General features: G+C 35.2%; 1 protein-coding gene across 1 annotated transcript in view; it reads left to right on the forward strand.

Annotated features, from left to right (window-relative positions):
* PCDH15 (protocadherin related 15) overlaps window positions 1–26,567 on the forward strand; it is a 1,158,626-nt gene that overhangs the window by 313,110 nt on the left and 818,949 nt on the right. Inside the window, exon 5 of the mRNA XM_007944018.2 lies at window positions 13,035–13,190. Within this exon, the coding sequence (XP_007942209.1) occupies window positions 13,035–13,190 (156 nt within the window). The remainder of the gene's footprint in view (window positions 1–13,034; window positions 13,191–26,567) is intronic.

Below are 26,567 nucleotides of genomic sequence, written 5' to 3' on the forward strand. Positions count from 1 at the left end.
AAAGAGGGGGAAGCCTTCAACGAGATGGATTGACATGGTGGCTGCGATGATGGGCTCAAGTATAGTAGGGATTGTGGGGCTGGCGTGGGATCGGGCAGTATTTCGTTCTGCTGTGCATGGGGTCGCTATGAGTCCGAAATGACTCGACGGCACTTAACAACAACAACATAGTTAAGGAATGTTATGCCAAAGATCTCTTATTACTGTCTCATACAAAGAGTGTCACGTGGTAGAAGAGATTGTTGTTGTTGTTGTTGTTATGTGCCATCGAGTCAGACCCAACTCATAGCAACCCCTCCTTGGGTTTCCGAGGCGATATCACAATGGAAGTAGATTGACCACCCCTATTTCCGAGGAGTGGCTGGTGGGTTTGCACCTCCAGCCTTCTGGTTAGCAGTTAAGTGCCTTAGGCACTATCCTACTAGAGCTCTTAAAGGAGATTACCAAATGTGAATTAAAATAAATACAGGGTTGGGCCTTCTGGATTAAGAGGCATATTTAGCTCTTTTGTTTTCAAATGGAATTTGTGGTCATTATTAAAGAGTCAGAGATATACAGATAAGTTACATCTTTAATTTTTTTCTGTACTGCCAATGTTCATGGACCCTGGGTTACGTGGACACCATGTTAGAGGTCTTCCCTTGGGTAAATAATCTTCCATTTTTTCTCAAATTGCTAAAGAATTTTGCAATTCAAATTTAGAAATTCTAAATAGAAACAAGAAAATGAGTGTTTATGTATCACTTATATGCTGTAAGAAGCAATCTTACCAGGATAATTTGCTCTAATCTCAATGAGTTTACCTTAGATATTAGATGCCTAACCCATTGCACATCTGTTCTGTGAAAAGCATAAACCATTACTGCTAAACATGTCTGTGGTAAGTTGTTCTTCAATCTAAATCTAATCACAACTGGAAGCGGTTTTACTCCATTATAAAATAAGTTCATAGTAGAAAACATGTTGCTGTTGTTAGGTGCTGTCAAGTCATCTCCGACTCATAGCTCCCCTATGCACAGCAGAACAAAACACTGCCTGGTCCTGTGCCAGCCTCATGATCCTTGCTATACCTGAGCCCATCATTACAGTCACCATATCAATCCATCTTGTTGAGGGCCTTCCCCATCTTTGTTGACCCTCCACCTTACCAAGCATGATATCTTTCTCCAGGGAATGGTTCCTTCTGACAATATGACCAAAGTAAGTGAGATAAAATCTGACCATTCTTGCTTCCAAGGATTAGTCCACCTGCACTTCTTCCAGGACAGATTTATTAGTTCTTTTAGCAGACGATAGTACTCTTAGCATTCTTCTCCAATACCACAACTCAAAAACATCAACTCTCCTTTGGTCTTCCTTATTCATTGTCCAGTTCTCACATGCATGAGAGGCAATTGAAAATACCATGGCTTGGGTTAGGTGCATCTTGGTCTTCAAGGAGACCTCTTTGCTCCTCATCACCTGAAAAAGGATTTTTTTGCAGCAGATTTGCCCAATTCAATACATTGTCTGATGTCTGAAGTGCTGCTTCCATTGGCGTTGATTGTAGAACCAAGTAATATGAAATCCTTGACAATTTTGACCTTTTCTCCATCCACCATGAAGCTGCTTATTGAACCAGTTGTGAGGATTTTTGTTTTCTTTATATTGAGATATAATCCATACTCCAGACTGTAGTCCTTAATTTTCATCAGTAAGTGCTTCAAGTCATCCTCACTTTCAGCAAGGAAAGTTGTGTCATCTGTGTATTGCATGTTGTTAATAAGTCTTCCTCCAATCCTGATACCACATTCTTCTTCATATATTCCAGCCTTTCAGATTATTTATATGGCATACAAATTGAATAAGTATGGTGAAAGGATACAATCTTGACATATTCCCTTCTTGATTTTGAACCATGCAGTATCCCCCTAGTTCTGTTCAAATGACAGCCTCCTGATGTACAGGTTCCTCATGAGACAATCAAGTGTTCTGGAATTCCTATTTTTCTCAATTTGCATGATCCACAGAATCAAATGCTTTTACATAGTCCATAAAATATAAGTGAACATCTTTCTGGTATTCTTTACATGCAGTTAAGACACACCTGACATCAGCAATGATATCCCTCATTCCACATCCTCTTCTGAATCCAGCTTGCATTTCTGGAAGCTTTCTGTAAATATACTGCTGCAGCTGCTTTGCATTATCTTCAGTAATATTTTACTTCTATATGATTTTAATGATATTGTTCGATAATTCCCACATTCTGTGGGATAATCTTTCTTTGGAATGGGTACAAATATGGATCTCTTTCAGTCAGTGGTCCAGGTAGCTGTCTTCCAAAACTCTTGGCAAAACCAAGTGAGTGCCTTCAGCAGGGCATCCATTTGTTGAAACATCTCAATGGGTATTCTGTCAATTACTGGAACCTTATTCTTTGCCAATTCGCTCAGTGCAGCTTTGACTTCTTCCTTCAATACCATTGGTTTCTGATCATATGCCACCTCCTGAAATGGATGAAGATTGACCAAGTCTTTTTGGTACAGTGCCTCTGTGTATTCCTTCAATATTTTGCTGTTTCCTGCATCATTCAATATTTTGCCCATAGAATCTTTCAACATTGCTCCTTGAGGCTTAGATTTCATTATAGTAATTGACTTTGTCTGCTCAAGCTGCTCTTTGAAATCTTCTGTTCAGCTTTTTTATCTTGTCATTTCTTCCATTTGCGTTAGCTACTCTCCATTCAAGGGCAAGTTTCAAAGTCTCTTCTGGCATCCATTTTGCTCTTTTCTTCCTTTCTCGTCATTTGAATTGCCTCTTGCTGTCTTCATGGATGATGTTCTTAATGCCAATCCCACAATTCCTCTGATTTTCAGTCATTGGTGTTCAATGCATCAAATTTATTCTTTAAATGGTCTCTAAATTCAAGAGGGATATTACCAAACATAGGAGAAAATAAAAGCACACAAAAAGTATTTTGCCACCTAAAGAAATTGCCTCTTAATATTTTTCCTGTCACATATTATTTCATGTATGTATGTATGTAGGTACAGATATATTTATACAAGTTTTTAATTAAAATTGGATCATACATTATTGGATTATATATTACCATACATTATACATTATGCTTGTAGCTGGTTTTTTATACATAACTTATAATATAAATATTTCCATGTAATGACCATATATTTATATCATCATTTTTAATGCCACATAATCTTTTATTAGGAGCTCTGGTAGTGTAGTGCCTAAGGCACTTGACTGTTAACCAGAAGGCTGGCGGTTCAAACCCACCAGCCACTCCTCAGAAGGAAGGTTGGGCAATCTACTTCTGTAATGATACTGTCTCGCAGACCCAAGGAGGGGTCTCTGTGAGGCGGGTCTGACTTGATGGTACATAACAACAACAAAAATCTTTTATTGGATATAAAACATTGGGAATATTTTTTAAACTAACCTCCTATTTTGGACATTGAGTTTGTTTGCAGTTCTTGATGCTACAAAAATGCTACAGTGACAACATCTTTATATACCTGTACATACATCTTTATATACCTGTCCTTTTTTTTTGTGAAGATAAACTCCTTTATCTTCATTAAATTATTGGATCAATGAATTATATGAATTTTACCAAACTGTCCTCCAGATGCATTATACCAAAATGTTTTCATTACAAGCAGTTTTTTTTTTTTTTTTAGTACACGATATCATAGAACAGGTTGGTATATTTTCTAATGTGGATCCCATCCCTGAAAATCTACAAGCTTGAGGCAAAAAAGTATTTAAAAGTACTCTAGAGCTTTTCTTGAGAGAGTTTAAATTAAATATTTGCCCAAACTGTTTGTTGTTCATTTTCTTAATATGAATCATAATTTTAAAAAAATATATGCTTTGAATAGCAAAGCAGAGCCAACAACTATGGTTTGAACCTACTAACAACTGCCAAAGCTCCAATTCTGATCATTGGGCTACGATTTCCTTAGTAACTCATTTTGAAATAGATAAAATTATTCTAAATATCACATATACTTAATAGTATTTTCAGATATGTGCTTCTTCTTCAGGTAACTTTTTCTGGTAATACACAATTCATTATGTAAAGCTTAAATTTTGAAGGACAGTCATCACTTTATTTTTTTAGTGTATTTCTTTGTTTAAAATTGTTTTATGGAATGCATCATTTCTTATTTCCTTTCTCTGTCTCCCAATATATTTGTTACATACTGCATGCTTTCATTTTTTTTTTTAAAGGTAGTAAATGCACAGTAGGAAAAATCAGGACAAGAAACATTTATTCTTGTGAGGAATGAATAAACTTTTCTTACATTTTGTAAAGATAAAATTCATCCTTATACAAGGTTATTAAAAATTTATTTTCTCCCCAAATCATTAAGCTTTCCAAGGGATAATGGTTTTTAGAAAAACCCAATTCCCCTTAGGTTGAAAATGTTTGCTATGAACTACACTGTTTACATCAATATTCTCCTTATAAAAGTTTAATTTACATGTTGAATCCTAACTTCTGAAAAACTCATAATAAAACTTTTTATATTTAAATTTTATCTTTCTTTCTTATAAAATTCACACATATTTGGTCAATAATGTTCTTTGTTTACTTTCCACTCCCAGCCCCATTTTCAAAAATAACTTCTATTAACTGCTGGTGTGTATCATCCCTGAACTTTATACATATCAAAAGCTATACACATACATACTAACGTGTAAAATATATAGGCATGAATTAGGAATATTATGCTAAATGTTGCTTTTTAAATCAGAAGAATGGTGGGAAATTGGTTGCATATCTAAGTGTATATGAATGTTAATTGTTTTAATTGATTTTCCCATCACAATTGAAATGCAACTTACATTTTTTGTTTCATGAATGAAACAGTTAAAGAGAATTAAAGAAGATTATCATGACTTATTTTTCTGCCAGTTATGAAAAATAAACCAAAATTTCTCTAACACATTCCTAAGGAGTTTGGAGTCCCTAAAGTCTCACTAACCCAGTTAGGAGAACTACATTTGATATATTTATGACCTTATACAGCACAATAGAAGCTACTTTGATGCAAGATTACAATGTGTGTTATATATTAGACACAAGGAATTCTTGCCTTCAATGTTACCCATTACAGTTGGAATTTATTGCCAGCTAGGTTCTATCTATTTATAACAGTTGCACAGGGAGCTGAAGGTGAGAGAGACAAGTCCATGTGACCTATTTGTATCTAATTTATGAATACTTAGAGAAATAAGTGGGAGCTTAATGCATACTGCTGTTGGTCATCTATTTGCAAAGATTGTGACTTGTCTGTCCCATTGCCAAGATACAATTAGAAGATGAGATACAATGGTTTTATATGTCTCTCCTGAAATATTAAGTAAATAATATTAGAAGAACCTAATTCACCTGATTGTCTTCCTACAGGTGTGCCAAGGGCTAACAGTGCACATATTTCTTCTATTTGTACTTTGCCATTGAAATATGCAGGACTTTTCTAAAAAGTTTATTAAAGCAAATACCTTAGAAGTGGTGAATATGGAGGTCATCTAATTCAAACTTTCTCCAGAAAACAGATAATGGCTCTATTTAGCCTCAAGCTTACAGATCTTCAGGGATAGTCCATTCTATTTACAACATTTTGGATTAATAGAAAACCCTGTTTATATTGAAAATATATGCTTTTTAATATTTTAATTACACTTGTTTTTCCTTGTTCTTATTTCTGCTGCTATGAATAATAAGTTATAGTTATAGTTATAACTTATTATTCAGTCATTAAGATATTTTTAACCTTGTCTTTTGTCATAAAATGTATTAATTATATGTCTTTCTGAACTTTGTGACATTCAAAAATTTTATACACATGACTTTAATATCTTCATTCATTTCAGTAATTAGAGGAAGAATTGGATAATGTTAGAACACAAAGCCATGTGGCACTTGTTAACTATACTTCAACTTATTCTTTCTAGGTGAAATTATTTAGCCAGGTATAAATCAATTCAACTACCTTTGTCTTCATTAATCATAAAAATATCTTGAGACTAAACGAGTTTTGCTTCAATTTAGTTCTAGCCTCTATAGCATTTTTCTCACTTAAAAAAGTGGCATGTGGCAATTTTACTGGAGCTCAGTGATTCTTCCTTAATTCAATTTATTTAAAACAAGTATTTAATAATTTAACTTATAGATTCTGTACCTTTCTTTTTCTTAAAAAAATATTTTCTAAATAAAAATCATTTACATCCATTATGTGCTTCATATATGCCAAGCACAAGATTATCCTATGTAATACTTACAACAATTCTATGACATTAGTAAAGTAATTCCCCCATTTACAGAGCTGAAGAAACCAAACAAAGAGAAGTTTTCTAACTTTCCCTAGATCATAGAATTAGTGGGTTGTGGGACTAGCACTGGAACTAAGCATTATGTCTCCAGTTAGTATACATTTCTCTGTTCTAAGCACAAGGCTAGTTACTAGTTAGTGATTGGAAGGATATAATTGTGACCAAAACAACACCCAGATTTTAGGGTATTGTGGAGACATAAAACGAAACCTAAATCTAAAACATTCAATTGTAAATCATTACTTAGATAAATTACCCTATGCTTATAATGGAATGCTGTTAAAACATATAACAGAGTTGCTTAGAAATACACAATAAAATGATAAAGTAAATTTATATTTTTTCCATTTATGAACATATAGCATTTAATAAAAGCATGAACATAAGTTTATACAGTCTCTCTTACACTGGGATATTACCATAAACACATTTTTATAGATTAGTAGTTCATATAATTGCTTAACTTTTGAAGAGACAAAATTTGTTTCATCCCATCAGATCTCAGTGTTAGTTTTGTAATAACTGTTTGCTTGGTTATTTACATTTTATTGTACTTTAGGTAAAAGTTTACATAACATATTAGTTTTCTGATCAATAGCTCATAGACAAATTGTTCCATGACATGGGCTGCAATTCCTACAATGTGTCAGCACTCTATTTTCTGCCTCATGTCCTGTTTCCATTCATCTGGCTTCTTTGTTCCTCGTTGTCTTCTCATCTTTGATTTTTGAGAAATTTTGCCTTGGTGACCTCATTTAGTTGATTGTTCTAAGGAGCACATTGTTCATGAGTGTTAATGTTTGCTTTATAGCCCTGTCTATAAAGCCCTGTTATTTGTCTGGAAGGTTGCCTCCAGCAGTGTCTTTAGTTTCAAATTAGAAGGTTGTCTCAGGGCAATAGTCTCACATCTCTTCCAGACTTACATAGCTACTTATTCTTTTTTTTGGGGGGTCTACATTTTTTCACCCATTCTAACCGGGACCTTCTATTGTGGTCTTGGTTGGAGTGATTGGTTGTGGTAGACAAGTACCATCTAGTTCTCCAGGTCTCATGTTAGAGGAAGCTGTGGTTCCTGTGAGCCATTAGCCCATTGGACTGATTACTTCCTTGAGTCTTCATTTCTCTTTATTCTCCTTTGCTTCAGGCAGGAGAAGAACAATAGCGACTACTTAGATGGCCATGGTCTCTCACAAGCTCTTAGGACCCCAGATGTACTAGGATGTAGAATGTTATTATCCTTATGAACTATATTTTACCACGTGATTTAGATCTCCCCTGAGACTGTGATCCTTACCCTTCAAGTTCAGCGATACAGTTCCGAAGTCTAAGAAGTTGCTATAACTGTGCCCCCATGTGTTCTATTATGTATAAATATATATGTATATACATATGGATATGTATATATGAGTATGTGCACAGCATTTAAAAATATATATGTAGAAATATCCACAACTATATCTATATATGTATGCAGGTGTACTCCTGTATGACATCTCTATTCATCATACATATTTATTTATTTATCTACTGACAAAATATGTTAGTTATTACGACTGTTATAGGATTCTATGTTGTTGTTGTTTGCCGTCGAGTCAGACCCAACTTATAGCAATCCCTCCTTAGGTTTCCAAGGAGTTATCACTATGGAAGTAGATTGCCTAACCTTCCTCCTGAGGTGTGGCTGGCGGGTTTGAACCACCAGCCTTCTGGTTATCAGTCAAGTGCCTTAGGCACATGCTATAGCATTTACTGTAGTTTTCCTTTATTTCTGCATACCTCTCAGTAACTTCCTTTGCTTTACTTATGTTGTGTTGCCTTCCCTAACCGTGGATTGCCTTTCTCTTCACCAAAATTAACTCTTTTCTACTATCTAGATAGTGATTCTCTCTCCCTCCCCTTTTAGTGCCTGATAACCAAAGAATGTTTCTTTCTGTGTGTAAAGCTATTCTTGACTTTTAAAAACAGTTGTTGTTGTTGTTATGTGCCGTCAAGTCAGACCCAACTCATAGAGACCCCTCCTTGGGTTTCTGAGGCAGTATCTCTATGGAAGTAGATTACCCAACCTTCCTTCCAAGGAGTGGCTGGTAGATTTGAACCACCAGCCTTCTGGTTAGTAGTCAAGTGCCTTAGACAGTACACTACCAGAGCTCCCTTTTATGTTTGACTTATTTCACTCAGTAGAATATCCTCCAGATTCATCCACGTTGTAAGATGTTTCACGAATTAATCATTGTTCTTTATTGTTGCATAATATTCCATTGTATGTATATATTATAGCTTGTTTATCCATTCATCCTTTGATAGACACATAGGTTGTATACAGCTTTTTCTATTGTGAATAATGCTGTAATGAACATGGGTATTCATATGTCTATTTGTGTTACAGCTCTTATTTCTCTAGGATATATATCTAAAAGTAGGTATTGCTGAATCTTATGGTATTTCTAGATGGGGCAATCTACTTCCGTAGGGATACTGCCTCGGAAACCCAAGGAGGGGTCACTATGAGTCGGGTCCAACTCCACGGCACATAACATAATGGTATTTCTATTACTAGCTTTTTAAGGAAGTGTCATATAATTTTCCATAATGGTTCTACTGTTTTGCAGTCCCGCTAGCAGTGTATAAGAGTTCCTGTCTGCCAACAACCTTGTCAGAATTTTTTGATCAATGCCATTATGGCCAGGGTGAGGTGGTATCTCACTGCAGTTTTGATTTGCATCTCTTTAATGACTAATGATCACAAACATCTTCTAATGTGTTTGCTAGCCATCTGAATGTCTTATTTGATGAAATGTCTGTTCATGTCCTTTGCCCATTTTTTAATTGTATTGTTGGTCTTTTTCTTGTCGAGGTGTTGAAGTTTTCTGTAAATTTTAGAGATTAAACTGTTGTTGGATATGTCATAGCCCAATTTTTGTCCCCATCGTTATGTTCTCTTTTGGTGAAGTCTTTCGATGGCTGAGTATAAGTGTTTAATTTTTAGGAGAACCCAGTTGTCTGTTTCATCTTCTGCTGTTTGTGCATTTTAAATTATGTTTGGTATTTTATTCCTGCTACATATTAGGGTCCTTAGTGTGGTCCCTGTTTTTTCTTCCATAGTCTTTACACTTTCAGGTTTTACATTTAGATCTTTGATCCATCTTGAGTTAGGTTTTATAGGTGGTGGAAAGTATGGCTCTTGTTTCATTTTTATGCAAATGGATTACCAGTTTTGCCATAACCATTTGTTAAAGAAATTTTCTTTTCTCCATGTAGTGGGCTTTGACATTTTATCAAAGATCAACTGTCCACAGATGGCTGGATTTCCTTCTGGACTCTCAATTTTGCTCCATTGGTCTATGTTTCTCCAGTTTTACCAGTAGGAGGCTGTTTTGACTACTGTGGCTGTGTAGTAGTTTCTGAGATTGAGAAGTGTGAGGTCTCCAACTTGTTTCTCTACTTCAATAATGCTTTCCTTATCCAGGGCCTTTTTAACTTCCATATAAAGTTGTTGTTGTTGTTATGTGCCGTCAAGTCGGATCTGACTCATAGCGACCCCTCCTTGGGTTTCCGAGGCTGTATCACTGTGGAAGTAAATTGCCCCATCTTCCTTCCAAGGAGTGGCTGGTGGGTTTGAACTACTAGCCTTCTGGTTAACAGACAAGTGCCTTAGGCACTACGCTACCAGAGCTCCCCATATGAAGTTGGTGATTATTTTTTTCCATCTCAGTAAAGAATGTTGTTGTAATTTGTATTGGGGCTGCATTACATTTGTAGATCACCTTGGTTAGTATTGGCTTTTTCACAATGGTAAGTCTTTTCATTCATGAGTATGGTATGTTTTTCCATTTATGTTGATCTCTTTTGGTTTCTTGCAGTAGTTTTTTTTTTTTTTTTTCTTTTAATATGTACATTTTTCTTTTTATGATTTTGGTGAAAGTTTACAGAGCAAAGTCATTTTCCATACAACATTTTATACATATTTTGTTTCATGACATCGACTGTAATCCCTATTATGTAACAGTTGTCTTTCCACTTCCTCGGTCTGGTTACCCTTTCCCTATGTCCTTCTTTCTTATGTGTTCCTGCCCTTTGAGCTATCCCCATGTGCAATACTGCCCTTAAGGTCTGCCATGGTTGATTGTTCTAAGGAATGTACCTACTTGGTGAAATGTTCACCTTGTATGCCCGAAGCCATGGGAGTGAGTTCAATTCCAGGACTGAATGGTGACTAGGGGCCATTGTCTCAAGGGTTTCACCAGTCTCTATCAGACCAGGAAGTCTGGTAATTTTTATAATTTTGAGTGTTCTTCCTTACTTCTCTCCCAGTTTATCCAGGATCTTCTATTTTGATCCTTCTTGCTGTAGTGTTTTGTAGTTTTTGTTTTTGTTTTTTTGTATAAGTCTTTTACATACTTGGTAGCTCTGGTAGCTTAGTGCCTAAGGCACTTGACTGCTAACCAGAAGGCTGGCAGTTCAAACCCACCAGCCACTCCTTGGAAGGAAGTTTGGGCAATCTACTTCCATAGTGATATAGTTTTAGAAACCCAAGAAGGGGTCACTATGAGTCAGATCTGACTTGATGGCAGTGAACCTGGTTTGTTTTTTGGTTTACATAGCAAGTTAGATTTATTCTTAAGTATTTTATCTTTTTGAGTGCTGTTGTGAATGGTACTGTTTTCCTGATTTTTTTTTTTTTTTTCAGAATTTCATTGTTAATGCAAAGGAATCCAACTGATTTTTGTATGTTGATCTTGTACCCTTCCACTTTGCTGAAATCTATTAATTTCAGTAGCTTTCTTGTATAGTCTCTGGGATTTTCTATGCATAGGATCATGTCATCTACAAGGAGGGGTATTTTTGCTTCTTCCTTACTTATTTGTATGCTCATCATTTCTTTCTTATCCTATTACTCTAGGTAAGTTTTCCAGTACAGTATGGAATAATAATGGTGATAAAGGTGTCTTGTTCCCTTCCTCAAGGGGAAGGCTTTTAGTTTCCACCTTTTGAGAATAATGTTGGCTATTGGTTTTATATAAACCAAAAGACAAACACACTGCCGTCAAGTAGATTCTGACTCACACCAACTCCCATAGTGTTTCCAAGGCTATAGATCTTCTTGTCTACTACTGTCAGAAGTCAGACACTTCCCCTGATCAAGTGCAAACACAGGATCCCTCACAGTCTGGTGAGTTAGGAAACATCCCTACTAAACTCTGTGAATATACCACCACTTGTGCACATACCACTTACCCCAGAAATTTGGGACCACTCATCATAAGTAGATCTGACTCTGAATCCTGGCTCCTTCCCTAATATGTGGACAGCAGTATCCTTGGAATTTTTCCCTCTGATAGTGTAATGCGTAAGGCATTTGACTGCTAACCAGAAGGTTGATGGTTCAAACTCACCAGCCACTCTGTGGAAGGAAGATGGGGTGATCTATTTCTATGAAGATTTACCACCTCAGAAACCCTTGGCAATTTAGACTTTTACTATTAGGCATCTTAAAACCCTTACACCATCTACTCATTACCCAATTCCAAGACAGCTCCCGCATTTAGGTATCCATTAAAGCAGCACCCTACTCTTCCAATACCCAATTCTGCCTATTTCGTGCTGCTGTAACAGAAATACCACAAGTCAGTGGTTTTAATAAACAGAAATTTATTCTGCCATAGTTTAGGTGACTAAAAATCTGAATTCAGTCTTTCTCTCTCAGTTGTATCTAGGGTGAAGGTCCTTGTTGTTAATCCTCCCCTGAGTCTAGGACTTTCTCTGCTAAGGCACACTGGGCCCAAAGGACATATTCTGGTCCTGGGTTTCCTTTCTTGATGATATGAGGTCCCTCTTTCTCTGCTCACTTATCCTTTCTTTTACCTCTTATAAGATAAAAGGTGATGATACAGGCCACACCCTTAGGAACTCCCCCTTCCATCAGTTGGATCAGGGCTGTGACCTGATTCAGGGTGTTGCACCTCATCCTAATCCTCTTACTGTTGTTTGGCTGCTCACACAAGATCACATCATGGGGGATGATTATAGGCAAATGACATTACTACATAACTGCCAAACCACTGAGAATCATGTCTTGGTCAAGTTGACACATATTATTGTGAAACAAAGTTCAATCCATGACAGTTGTGAAGTTATTTTCCTGTGTTTCTCATCTAGAGTCACTACTGGCTTTGTCTTAAGAGAGCCATATAAGGCTGGGATAGCTGGCTGAGCCCCTCTAGTCTATGTTATTCCACATTCTCTATGTTCATTTAGCTATTCTTCCAGTCACTGTTCTCTTCAATCCTTTAGCTGCCTTTTTGATGTTCAGGTTTCCAGGATTATTTTCTGCTTATGATTTTCTTGGTTTTTCAGGTCTTCGCTGTAGAGAAACAGTATTGTGCATTTGACTAAGCTGGTATTTTGGCTCCTCCCTCTCATAATTGGTTACTGTATTCATTATCAACTCTGTAACAATGAACATAATGATACCTAAGGCCCTATATGTTGATAATATGCATTTGAACAATGAAATAATTATATTCTCTTTTCCTTAAAAGAGTGTAAAACTGAATCACATTTTCTATGTTGTTACATTTGATAAATGAATCAGTATAGAAAATTTTATTGAAATGAATAAATTGATTTCAGAGTAATGAAAAGTTTCAGTTTCAATTGCTTTTAAAGAAGATGCAATTTCTTCTTTACAGCCACCGATGAACATACACTCTATCGTGGTACAAGTCCAGTGTATCAACAAAAAAGTTGGTACTGTTATCTACCATGAAGTGCGGATCGTGGTGAGAGACCGGAATGACAACTCACCCACGTTCAAGCATGAGAGCTACTATGCCACTGTGAATGAGGTCAGTTTCTGTCTACTTTGTCTCATGTTCTTTCGTTGATGTATTTAATTAGCTGTACATTATAACTGGTTTTAAATGATTTCTATGTAATAATAGGCTTAACTTACTACAAAGACAAGCAGTCTCCAGGTTGTGATTGAGATCTGTTCTTAAGTGTGTCTTTAAGTCAAATTTGTAGATATATTGGTACAGGTGCATATAGTTCTTATTTAGCTTTACTTTAGTGCAAGAAAAGGTTTGAATACTTTTCAATGCTTTAAAAGTTGTGTGTGTCGCAAGTAAAAGTGATTGTGATGAAGAATTTCTTGCAAGTAAGGGTTGGTTCAATTGTTTCAAAGTTCTCATTTTACATAACATTAAGGGGCAAGTACAAGTTGTCTATAAGTTGGTTGTTTGTAACCCGAGGACTTACTGAACCAAGAAAACATTTTTAGCAAATAATACTTTAAAAGAAATAAAGCATAAGATGACTTGTGTTGTCATTTCAGAAATTTGCTTTGTTAAGGGGCCAAAAAAGAGGAACCGAGTTGGCACAGGGTGCTAAACCAAAAGTTCAGTGGTTCAAACATACCAGCTGCTCTGTGGGAAAAAAATGGGGCAGTCTGTTTCTGTAAAGATTTATAGCCTAGGAAACCCTATGGAACAGTTCTACTCTGTCCTCGAGGTTCAGTATGAGTCAGAACTGACTCAACGGCAATGGGTTTTGTTTTGGGTTTTAGAAGGGAAAAAAGTCCAATTATTTGTAAGAAAGATCAAATAAATTGTTATTTTTGATCAGCTCAGAAAATGCAATTCTTCATTCATACCCATGTTTACTAAGATTCAACAAGAGTTATTTATTGTGATTGTATGATATTGAACTAATGCATTTTAATCTCTGAAGTGGTACTTCTAATTAAATAATGGAAAAAAATATGTATCTGAGATTCTATTATACCATTTTTAAGTTTATTTCCTTGATTTTAAACTCAAGTTGTGGCGTATTAAAAAAAATTAAGAGAGAGAGAAATTACAACTAAATTCTTATATATAAGATAATGTTAACCAGATTAGAAAATATATAAACAAAAACAGTATTTTAGGTATTAAGCACAGCATTGGAACTTTTTTCTTCTCAACATGTTTCTTTTTCCTTCAAAGTATTTAAATATGCATTTACTATATCCCAACATTCTTCTGTTAGTGAATGAAATGAAAAGAGGGCATGATACTTTGCATAATCTGAGACTTTCTAGTTTATATTAAAATGAAAGAAATATAAACTTCTCTTTTAAACAGTACAAGTTACTGGTCAGTAAATGTTTGAAAACTTTGAGCTACTTTTGTGTAACAGATTTCTTCTGGAACAAACAGAACTTAAAGACTCACCATTTAACTAATTTTAAGTATATATGTTGTAGTTATTATTACGTGTTATTGAATTGGTGCCAACTCATATATAACAGAATGAAACACTGCCCAGTCCTGTGACATTCTCAAAATCATGTTATGTTTGAGCTCATTGTTGTAGCTGCTGTGTCAGTCCATCTCATTGATGGATTAAGAGGAGTAAGCCTCTTTTTCATGGACCCTCTACTTTACCAAGCATGATGTCCTTCTTCAGGGACAGATCCCTGCTAATAACATGTCCAAAGTACATGAAACAAAATTTGTCATCCTTGATTCTAAGGAATCTACTGGCTCTACTTCTTCCAAGACAGATTTGTTTGTTCTTGTTCTTGTGGGAGTCAATGGCACAGTCAATATAATTCACTAACACCATAATTCAAATGCATCAATTCTTTTCTGATCTTCATTCATTGTCCAGCTTTTATATGCATATCAGGCAATTGAAAATACTACGGATTGAATTAGGTGCACCTCAATGTCCAAAGTGACATCTCTGCTCTTGAATACTTTAAAGAGGTCTTTTGCAGCAGATTTACCTAATGCAGTATGTGGTTTGATTTCAACTGCTACTTCAGTGGATATTGATTGTGGATCCAAGTAAAATGAAATCATTGACAGCTTCAATATTTTCTCTTTTTATCATGATATTTCTTATTGATCTCCAGTTGTAAGGATTTTTATTTCTATTGAGATGTAATCCATACTGAAAGCTGTAGTATTTGATCTTTATCAGTAAATATTTCAAGTCCTCCTCACTTGCAGCAAATATGTAGATATTGGTATAGACAGAGAGTGATATAGATGTAGATGTTGTTGTTGTTGTTATGTGCCATTGAGTTGGCCCAGACTCATAGCAACCCCTCCTTGGGTTTCCGAGGCAGTATCACTATGGAAGTAGATTGCCCAACCTTGTCTCCGAAGAGTGGCTGGTGGGTTTGAACCTCCAGCTTTCTAGTTAGCAGTCAAGTGCTTTAGGCACTAAGTTAAATATCTTATTTTAGTATCTGAATTTTACCATTGCAATTATTTTTCTTTGCATGCTAATTTCATTTGAGTATAAAGTGAAAGTCAAATATCTCAGGCAGCAGAGCTATTCATAAAATCTCTTTTTGTAGCCTATTTAACTCCTCCTGGGTATTTCTCTTTAGCTCATTTCCTTAAAGGAATTTAATAATGTTTAATTTGCATTTTGAACATCCTATATAATTTGACTATCTCCATTTTCTCCTTCAACTTTTCAGTATACTATTGGGGAAAAAAATCTTTCACAAATGCTACTTTAATTTTTCACTTGTTGTTGTTGTTGTTATGTGCTGTCGAGTCAGCCCCGACTCACTGTCTTGTTAAAAAAAATTGTGTAAGTTTTCACTGTTGTCAGGATAATCTTAACTCCTTTGGTTACCCTTCGAGGTCTTCCATAACCTGACCTTTCGTTAATGTGATCTTCACTTCAAATTCTCTCTGATAACACCGGTCGCTACTCACATTAATTTAATCACGTCTCACAAATATTTCCATTTTTCGGTCTTTGCTCTTGCCATTCATTTTATTTAGAATGGGATCCTCCCTGCCTTGTATGTATTCATATTCCACTCATTTAAGTTTAGTTGAAAATCTATTCCTATGGAGTCTCTTTGGAATATTCACATTGACTGTTCTTTAATTTCTCCAAACATAAATCTCCTGTAGCATTTGGTCAAATGTCAACTAGGATGACACAATTTATATAAAATTAAGTATTTCATTGTAAACATTGATTTGAGAGACCCAGATAACTTGACAAAGTTGTCCATGAATGATTCAAACAATACGTTTATTTAAATGCATTTCTATGTAGCCGACTGAAATAATGTCATCCCACTAATAATTATTATCATATTATCTGTGGTTTATTTACACAGAATATGTGTTCTGGATGATTGTATTTTCCCCCTCTTTAAAGCAATAATGAACATTATTTACACTCACATCTTAAAATAAAAAAGGTCAAAGGTTTATTTAAACCTTAAAAAAGATCAGAAAAAAAAGTTCCCTGGGTGATGCAAATGATTTGCACCTGGTCACCCATCTAGTGGCAATCTGCTTCTGTAAAGACTACAGCTAGGTAAACCCTGTGGAGCAGTTTTAGTCTGTAAAACACAGGTCTCTGAAGTCACAAAACAATGAAAATAAAATTGCACAACAGTGTCAGAAGAAAAAAAATTCAGTTACTTTTTTTATCCTTTACTTGTTTGAGTAGCTCTTCCCTAGTAGGTTTTTTGTTTAATTGTCCTGCATTATGCGTAATTCAAGATCCCACTATGTAATTATGGGGCAAATACATCATATGTACTTATATATACATCTGTTCTCCTCCGTCTAAAGTATTGCCTATAAAATAAAACTACTTGAAGTAAGTTTTAATCTGTCATACATGGAGAGGTAATTTATATAACATTTCTCCATTTGGTTCAAAGTGTTTGGTTAAAAGTAAAACCCACTGCCATTGAGTCGATTCTGACTCCTAACAACACTATAAGACAGAGTAGAACTGCCCCACAGGGTTTCCAAGGCTGTAACTATTTACAAAGCAGAAGGTCTTATCTTTCTTCTGTGGAATGGTTGGTCTGTTTGAACTGCCAAACTTGTTTGTGGTTTCATAGCTCTAACCACAGTGCCATCAAAGCTCCTTATAGTTAAGGCTGTTGTTGTTGTTGTTATGTGCCATCTAGTCGGCTGGACTCATAGCGACCCCTCCTTGGGTTTCTGAGACAGTATCACTACGGAAGTAGGATTGCCCAACCTTCCTTCCGAGGAGTGGCTGGTGGGTTTGAACCGCCAGCCTTCTGGTTAGCAGTCAAGTGCCTTAGGCACTATGCTACCAGAACTCCTATAGTTAAGGCTAGAAAGATCTAAATGTTAGTAATAATAATAAATTAAACATTAAATAATTAAATAAAATAATAAATTAAAATTGTTGTCAAAATATTTCACACTTCATTAAAATCCAAAAAACAGAAATAAAGTTATTATTATTAAAAGAGCTTTCAAATTTAAGGTCTTGATTACTCACCATCTTCATTTGCAGATGAAATAATTGAAACCTAAAATAGTGGCATGAATTGCCTCTGTTACTTAGTAAACTGGTCCCAAAGTTGGAAATAAAATCTAAATGCTTCGTTTCAATCATCCTTTCATTATTTACTAATAGACAACCTAGTATGCTATACCACAGTACACTTTCTTTTATCTTATTTCAAAAATAAATTTTAGGGGTTGTATATATGTTATCATATCTTAATAGTATAATCATATCATCACTTTTATAAATATATTAAACACCAGTCTTTTATATTTTTGTATGCACATTATTCAGTTAGTGTGTTGAGAGTATACCAGAACATTATAAATGCCTGTATCTAAATGGTTAGCAAGAATTATGGTAAGGATTATAATTCCTTTGTATGTGTGTGAACAAGATCTAAGTCATTGCAAGTATTTTTATCTCTTTGGTTAATTGGAGAGTCTCAATTAACTTTGGACAATTGTATCATTAAGTAATTAGTCTGGCTGGCTTGAAAACCAAATTACAGAATACAATTGTTGCTAATAACTCTTAAACAATTTTTGGAAGATAATTCTGGAGAGTTCTGTCTTTAATAGCACATGCATCACATCCCCAAAAATTCCTTTGACATAATAAACAATAAACAAGGGCAAGTAAAGGCAGAAGTAATATATTTTGGACCTGTGAACTATTCGTCTTAAGTTAGTATGGAGATTTTATTTGTCTCAGTCTTTAATGATCTTTTCACAGAAATGATGATTTTTTAGTCAATATTAATTTGTTTTTTTTAACACCTTCAATATCACTTTCAATGTAGTTTGCTGCTGTGACGTGATGTGATTTATTGAAGATAATTGGTTGCCAGTTTCTGGTAGAAATTTTCCCTGCATTTCTCTTGACAGGCTGACAATTTCAGTCTTCTTTTAGAGAGAGAGAGAGAGATTAAAACCTCTAATATTATACTTTAGCTACTAAAATAATTAAAGCACACACACACACTTGTTTAGCTGTAAATATACAATCTGTGCAAAGATTTTTGTTTTGCATATTATCTCATTTAGTCCTCCTAGTAACCTTGCTGGTTAGGCAATTTTGCTTACAAATATTAAAATATTGAGGCTTGGGAGACCACTTAACTTGTCTAAGGACTTCACTTATTTGTTGTTAAAACTAAGATTTTAACCAAGGTTTGTTTACATGGAGAAAATGTGTTCATAATGACCACGTTTTCTGCCTCTCAATTGAAGTATAAAACAAACATCCAAAGGGAAGCTCTTACTTAAAACAATATTTATGGTCCTAAGACAACTAATAGCTTCTTTTGAAACGTGCGTTGTTAATAGATTTTAGTTCCATCTACTTGATGTATATAATTGTAATCAACATCAGCTCTTGAGGATAATGCTGAATATTCACCAGAGCATATTTTAATATTTTTAATGAAATGTGTTTTGTTTTATAAGCTTCAGACTCGTCCATGTTTTTATTTGGGAAATTATTTTGCTTTAATAGAATTTCAACCATCTTTCTTTCATCAAAATTCAAATTTTGAATAATTTTAAAACTATAATCCACAAAACTTTCCTTCTCAAATCTAGAAAAATTGAAATCTACTTATTTTTCTTCCATCTTCAGAAGAGAAAGGCCTCAGTTCAAAAGAAGACATTGGTTTCTAGAAAATATGCTAATTGTTATATTTTGCTACTAAAAATACTTAAAGAAATTTTTTGTTGATTACATTAATTATGTTTTGTTACTCAATAGTTCTACAGGTATACTTTAAAGATATTATGGTTTCAGTTCCAGACAGCTGCAATAAAGCAAATATAGCAATAAAGCTAATTACATTAATTTTTTGACTTCCCAGTGCATATAAGTGTTGTGTGTACACTCCACTATAGTCTAGTAAGCGTGCAATATTATTATGAGGTTTGGAACATTGTGAAAATTACAGAAAGATAATAAGTAAGAACACACTGTTGGAAAAATGAAGCCAATAGATATGCTTAAGCAGAGTTGCCACAAACCTTTAATTTGTAAAAAACACAGTATTAGTGAAGCACAATAAAGTGAACCACAATAACATGAAGTTTGCTGCTATATATTTTACTGAAGAGTTTATTTGCTTAGGTTCAAATGTTAGTAAAAAAGAAAAGTAATGTTTTTTTTTAATCATATCACAATTAAATGTATTTTCATACATTATTATTTTCTTCTTATTATTATTTAACACAATAGAATGGGATAATCTGTTTAATGATTTAATCACTATATTCATCCCTTGAAAATTATTATTTAGTCCTTATATGCTTCTTAAATATATATTTTTTTTATTTTTAGCAATTACTATAGTTATCTGGGATTGCTATTTTTCTATTCCAGTTAACACCATGGAAATAAACACCTTACTTATAATTAACTTAAAATTAATAAAATATTTATTTCAGAAACTGTTTTAAAAATATAAAATTTTATATATGTGATAAAATTGTTATATACAAAATATATATGTTAGGAGAATAATGGTCAAGCTGGGGTTGTAGGACTATGAGTGATTTTTAAAACTTTCATGATTTCCAAAATTTCTATACTGAGATGATATTTTGCCTGTAGAACATACCAGTTTCTAAGGATAGTGTTTTAGTATGTATTACTGGATTACAACACAAGTTTTAATTTACAATTTAAAAATCTTTTTTTTTGCTCTTAATAGAAACAAGCTTTAAGACAGCTTTTTGAGACTCAGATTATTAGATAAAATATGGCAAAGGCCAAATCTTGCCAGCCAGGAGGTTGTAGAGCCCATGAACTGAAATCGTTTTATATTTTTAAATATTTGAAAAATAACCAAAAGAAAAATAACCAAAAGAAAAATAACAATTTCTGATTAGGTTATATACTATGAATTTCGATGTCTATCAATAAACTTTTTGCAATGCAGCCAAGATATTATTTTACATATTGTTTATAGCTGCATCTGTGCTACAATGGCACAAATATTTAACTGCAGCAGGGACCAGTATGGCCCACAAGGTTGAAGACCCTTACTACCTGGCCTTTTCTATTATCAGTATATTTGAGATGTATTAAAAAGAAATGCATTAGCTATAGAAAATAAATATCAGACTGAGCACTTTTGCGTTAGAAACAAAATAACTGGAATAATTAGTAAGCTGACCCTAAGACTCAGAAGGAAGGTTGAGCAATCTACTTCCGTAGTGATACTGCCTCGGAAACCGAAGGAGGGGTCTCTATGAGTCGGTCCGACTCCACGGCACATAACAACAACAATAAGACAATTGCCAATGTTCAGCTGTTTTGACCCATAAAAATGGCAATTTACTAAACTTCAGTACATAAAAAGTGTGTTAAATAAACTTTCATGGTACCTTAAAACCAAATCCACTGCCATGGAGTCGATTCCCAACTCAGCGACCCCTTTGGGTTTCCGAGGCTGTAAATCTTTAGGGAAGTAGATTGCCCAGAGTTTCTCCACAGTGGGTTTGAACCGCCAACCTTCTGGTTAGCAGTCAAATGACTTAAACAATCTACCATGATGGCTCCTACCTTAACATAGCAATATTTATACTATGACTTTAGAGTAGTCAGACATTTGAGCTAAAGTTGAAAAGATCATACATAATAAAGTATGGGTTTGTTTTGTTTTTTTCAAAAAGGAAAATTTTTCTGATGGCTGGGATAATTTACATAATTTAAAATAATGATAATAAAACTTATTTTTTTCCCTTTAAACTTGATTAATATGAATTATAATTTATTTATCTATTTTGTATAACTCTAAAGGAAAATTATGTATTTATTCTAGATCTGTCTAACACAGCACTCGGGAATCTTTACCCTACTTTTTATGTCCTAGAAAAACTAAAGTTATGTTGATTAAGGAACATTAATAGCGGTCCCCTTTGACCAAATGTCCATTTTATTTTCTCTAAGATTTTCCGCCATGCACATTTTTATTAGACTCAGTGCTTTTAAAGAATCTCAAGAGCTTCATAGTAGGTTTAATAAACCTGCGATCAAGTTTTGTTTCTTTCAGTTCTTAATAACATGAAGCTTTAAGGAATGCACCATAAATCTAAAGTGTTGTTTACAATTTAGGAAGATGAAAGTTTTGGTAAAAATAATTAAAACATAAATAAATTGAAATATAAGGTTTATTCTGAGCAGTTATTCTGTAGGGAGGCCATTCAGATTCCAAACAAAACAAAACAAATGGCTAGAGATAGATTAGTTACAAAATCTAAATAGATTGGCACTAAAATCAAAGTAAAATATCTGTTATTTGTCTTTCTCTTTGCCATCAGCCCCCACTTTATCTGATTGCATTAGAATTTTCGGTCAAATAAGAAACCATCTTGGTTTCTTCAGGTCTCATAAAACCCATTGCTAATGAGTCAATTCCTACTCACAGTGACCCTTTAAGACAGGGTAGACCTGCCCCGCAGGGTTTCCAAAGCTATAAACCTTTATAGAAGCAGACTGTCTCATCTTTCTCCCACAGAGCAGCTGGTGGGTTTGAACTGTCAAAATTTCGGTTAGAAGCTGAATACCTTAGACACTGTGTGACCAAAGCACTTCTCAAGTCTCCTGGTTACTCCTTTATTGGGTATTTTTTGTGAAGCACAAGTTATTTTGGTTGGTTCTGCAGCTTCTTTGTGTTCCTCCATTCTGTTGAAGACCATTTGCTGTACCTTCAATTGCTGTTCAGCAGCTCTTGAGACTCTAGACACCAAGCAACTTAGTAGCTTGATAATAATATAGAACATTAGAAGCAAGAGGATGCATAAGCCAATGGTCTGAAAGGCTTGTCTGTCTCAAAAACCCAAATTTCCTAAACATGATAACAAATCTTAAGAAGATGCAAAGAGGAGTATCCACAGCATGTGTTGAGTTACTGCTAAAATTATATCTGAATATACTTCCACTTAGGTTTCATTAATATACACACAACATTGTTTTTAGCAAAATGCAAACTCTTCTTGGGAAGTAGGTAGATCATTAAGAGCCAATCTATCTTATAATTATTTTTGTCTTTGCTATTTTAGAGAGAGGATATAGCACCATTTAGATTATTAACAAGAGCTCTGGTGGCCTAGTGCCTAAGGCATTTGACTGCTAACCAGCCACTCCTCGGAAAGAAGGTTGGGCAATCTACTTCTGTAGTGATACTGCCTTGGAAAACCATGGAGGGGTCGCTATGAGTCGGATCTGACTCTACGTCAGTGAGCTTGGTTTTTCTGGTAGACTATTAACAGAGCCATCTTGTCTATCATCATTTGTAAACTTAAAACAAAACCATGTTTTATATAGTTTAACCCAATTTCAGCAAGCAAGGGTACCACAGCTATTATAAAATAATTAATGATGTCTTTGTCAATGGATCCTGATATTCAATCTTAGTCTCTCTCATATTTCTAATTTTCTTTTTTGTGTAATTGATTATGTATAAATACATAGAGAAAAGCATAAACCCTGTAACAAGAACAAGTCTAATCTGCAACTAGAAAACAAATTCTTTAGTAGTCTCTGGTTTCTCAAAGACAATGAACAAAAAACAGAATATAGTAGTATAAAAGGCCTTGCCATAATTTTGTACTTCAAACATAAAATTTCCATGTAAGGTCACCGTCCTCTCAATTAATATGCAATCTCAAAGCAAAATTTTCTTTTCGAGCTACAGTATGGCTGCTCATTTTTATTTATATACATACAGCAGGAATGGCAATTTATTACTTAGCCTTTTAAAACTGGTTTGCTGTAAGTTTTCCTAAGTATCAGCGACTAAGAATGTATTTTTTGTTAAAATAAAAGCAAAGAGATTTATTGAAGTTTCAAAACAGTTCAAACCAGGGCAAGTCTGATATCACAAAGTGAAATCAAATGCTCCAAAATGGTGGAGTAACAGAAGCTTATTTATGAATTAAAATCAAGAACTAAAGGTATGACTTTCTGATTGGGAGTTGTAAGATCAGCGAAGCTGGAGTTGGGACAACTTGAAGGGGGGGAAATAGGAAGATTTTACAGTAATTGGTGGTTGTTGTTGTTGTTATGTGCTGTTGAGTTGGACCCAACTCATAGCGACCCCTCCTTGGGTTTCTGAAGCAGTATCACTACGGAAGTAGATTGCCCAACCTGCCTTCCGAGGAGTGGCTGGTGGGTTTGAACTGCCAGCCTTCTGGTTAGCAGGCAGGTGCCTTAGACACTATGCTACCAAAAGAAATGTGAGCTATTTGGATGGGTCAGTTTAAATATATAACTAAGAGGCATTTGACCGAATGGTAATGAGACAATTATCTTATAAAAACATTTCCTGAGGGCTGTTGAGGGAATTTCTGATAAGCGTTTGTGTCAAGACCCTCCCTCGGAAAATTCTTCCCATGTGTTTATTTTAAGCACAGAGAAAACACATTTCCTTTATTACATACTTAAATCTGTCTAAAAGTTGGAAGTTTGCAAGAGAAATACACTAAAGCTAAGAGGGAGTCCAGACTCAGACCTGGGCTCTGATATGAGTCAAGAGCTTCAAATTTTGGAACTGTCACACATAACGACTTCAGTTTAAACTTGTAGAAGCCTTTAGAGGTAAGGAAGTCAAGCCAAGAGCTTGCCACCAGATCTCATCTATAGTACTGCAGATTTGGGTGAATTCTTCTTCTTAGGGTACCAAAATATTGCAAGATTTCTGGGCTTACCAGGAAGTGATCTATTTTACTCACTTGTAAGGCTGGAAACATTGTAAGTCAGTCACCAGTTTAGATTTCCTGGGAAAGCTCTATAAGCATTGGCTCTATAAAGTCAATCTTAGTTTCTTGAAAGTGTTAGAGCCATACTTGATTCTCTCGGTACCATTTTCAGATACGACGTTCCAGTCAAAGCTTGGTTATATAACTGAGATTTCCAGGTATACACTCCTAACAACGAGGGCATATTCTTACTAAATTTATACAAATAATTACATTGCCACAAAAAAATAAGAACATCCATTAAGAATTTTCCAATTCTGAGGGGATTAAGGAGAGAAAAATGATGTCTCATGTTTGTTTTCATAAAACTAGTCCCATAATCTTGATACTAAACCAAAACAAAACCCACTGCCACCAAGTCGATTCTGACTCATAGCGACCACCATTGGGTTTACAAGACTGTAAATCTTTACAGAAGTACATTGTCTCATTGTCCTCCCATCGAGCAGCTAGTGAGTTTGAACAACCAACCTTCTGGTTAACACCTGAATGCCTTACATAATATGCTACCAGAACTCCTATTTATTTATTTATTTGTTTATTATTGTGATTTGGGTGAAAGTTCAGAGTAAATTCATTTTCCATACAGCAGCTCACATACACGTCACATGACATTGACTGCAATTTCCCACAATGCAATATCTCCCCGCCCACTTCCTTCCCATAGTTTCCTCTTCCCTGTGTCCTTCCCTCCCATGCACTCCTGCCCCTGGTGTGTGCATAAACAGCCCTTCTATTCTCCCATGATTGATCTCTCCAAGGAGTGTACCTACCTAATGTAAATGCTCAGCATATGTCTCTCTCTTGTTTGGCTGCAGTCACAGGAGTGGGTTCAATTACAGATCTGAAGGGAAGCTAGAGACTATAGTTTCAGCCCCAGGCTCTATCAGGCAAGCAAACCTGGTCCCCATTGTTTTTTTTTTTTTTTTTCCTTTCAATGATTTTTATGTTTGTTCCACATTGTTCTCCCACTCTATCCAGGACCTCATACAGAGATCTCCCTCCGAATGGTTGGCAGCAGTAGCTGGGCACCATCTAGTTCTTCTGGTCTTGTAGCTGAGGATTGCATAGTGTACCAGTTGATTGGACTAATTGTTACCATGCATGTTTGTTTTTCTTCATTCTTCTTTGCTCTGGATAAGGAGAGACCCATTGTTGCATTAGATGGCCACTTGCAAGCTTTTAAAATCCCAGTTGCTACTCACCATAATAAGATGTAGAACAGTTTTTTTGCATGATATGCTATGCTAATTGAGCCTGATGTCCCCTGTGACCATGGTCCCCAGACCACAGGTCAAAATACTCGCTCCCTCTGGGTAGTTGGTTTTGCCCAAAAAGTGACTACAATCTTGTCCCTTTGCAAATACATCTGTGAAAACATTGCCTGCCAATCCTATACATGGGAGCTCTGGTTGCATAGTGCCTAAGGCACTTGACTGCTAACCAGAAGACTGGTGGTTCAAACCCACTAGCCACTCCTTCGAAGGAAGGTTGGGCAATCTACTTCCATAGTGATACTACCTCAGAAACCCAAGGAGGGGCAACTATGAGTCGGGTCTGACTCAATAGCACATAACAACAACAACAACAACAATCCCACACATGGTCATGGGCACACCCCCTTCTGTATAGATATACCTAATAGTTTAGCCTGTCTACCCATCTATTCACACATAGATCAATGCTTGCCTCACTGATGACACAGTAAAAGGGTTCATCTTTGTTGTCTGTACTGTCCATGTACCTCTCTATGTCTTCCTCTTCTTCAATGCCACTGTGTTGATCACTCATTTGGTATATTGCCCTTCTCTTCACCCAAATCAGTACTTGTCTCTACCTGTCTAACAGTGTCCCCCCCCCAACTTCCACCCTTGATAACCAACAAAGAAAACTTCCTTCCATATATAAAGCTTTCCTCAACTTTTTACAATAATGGATTAATATAATATTTGTCCTTCTGTGATTGACTTATTTCACTAAGCATAATGTTCTTCAAGTTCATCCACATTATATGGTGTTTTGCAGATTCTACCTTATTCTTTCAGGTTGCATAGTATTATTGTGTGTATGTACCATAGTTTGGTTATCCATTCTTCTGTTGATGGGCATCTAGGTTGTTTCCATCTTTTTGCTATTGTAAATAGTGCTGTGATGAACATGAGTATGTATATACCTGTT

The sequence above is a fragment of the Orycteropus afer genome, unplaced genomic scaffold (assembly GCF_000298275.1).
Source record: "Orycteropus afer afer isolate SDZICR_OR568_19922 unplaced genomic scaffold, OryAfe1.0 scaffold00118, whole genome shotgun sequence".
Classification (NCBI taxonomy): domain Eukaryota; kingdom Metazoa; phylum Chordata; class Mammalia; order Tubulidentata; family Orycteropodidae; genus Orycteropus; species Orycteropus afer.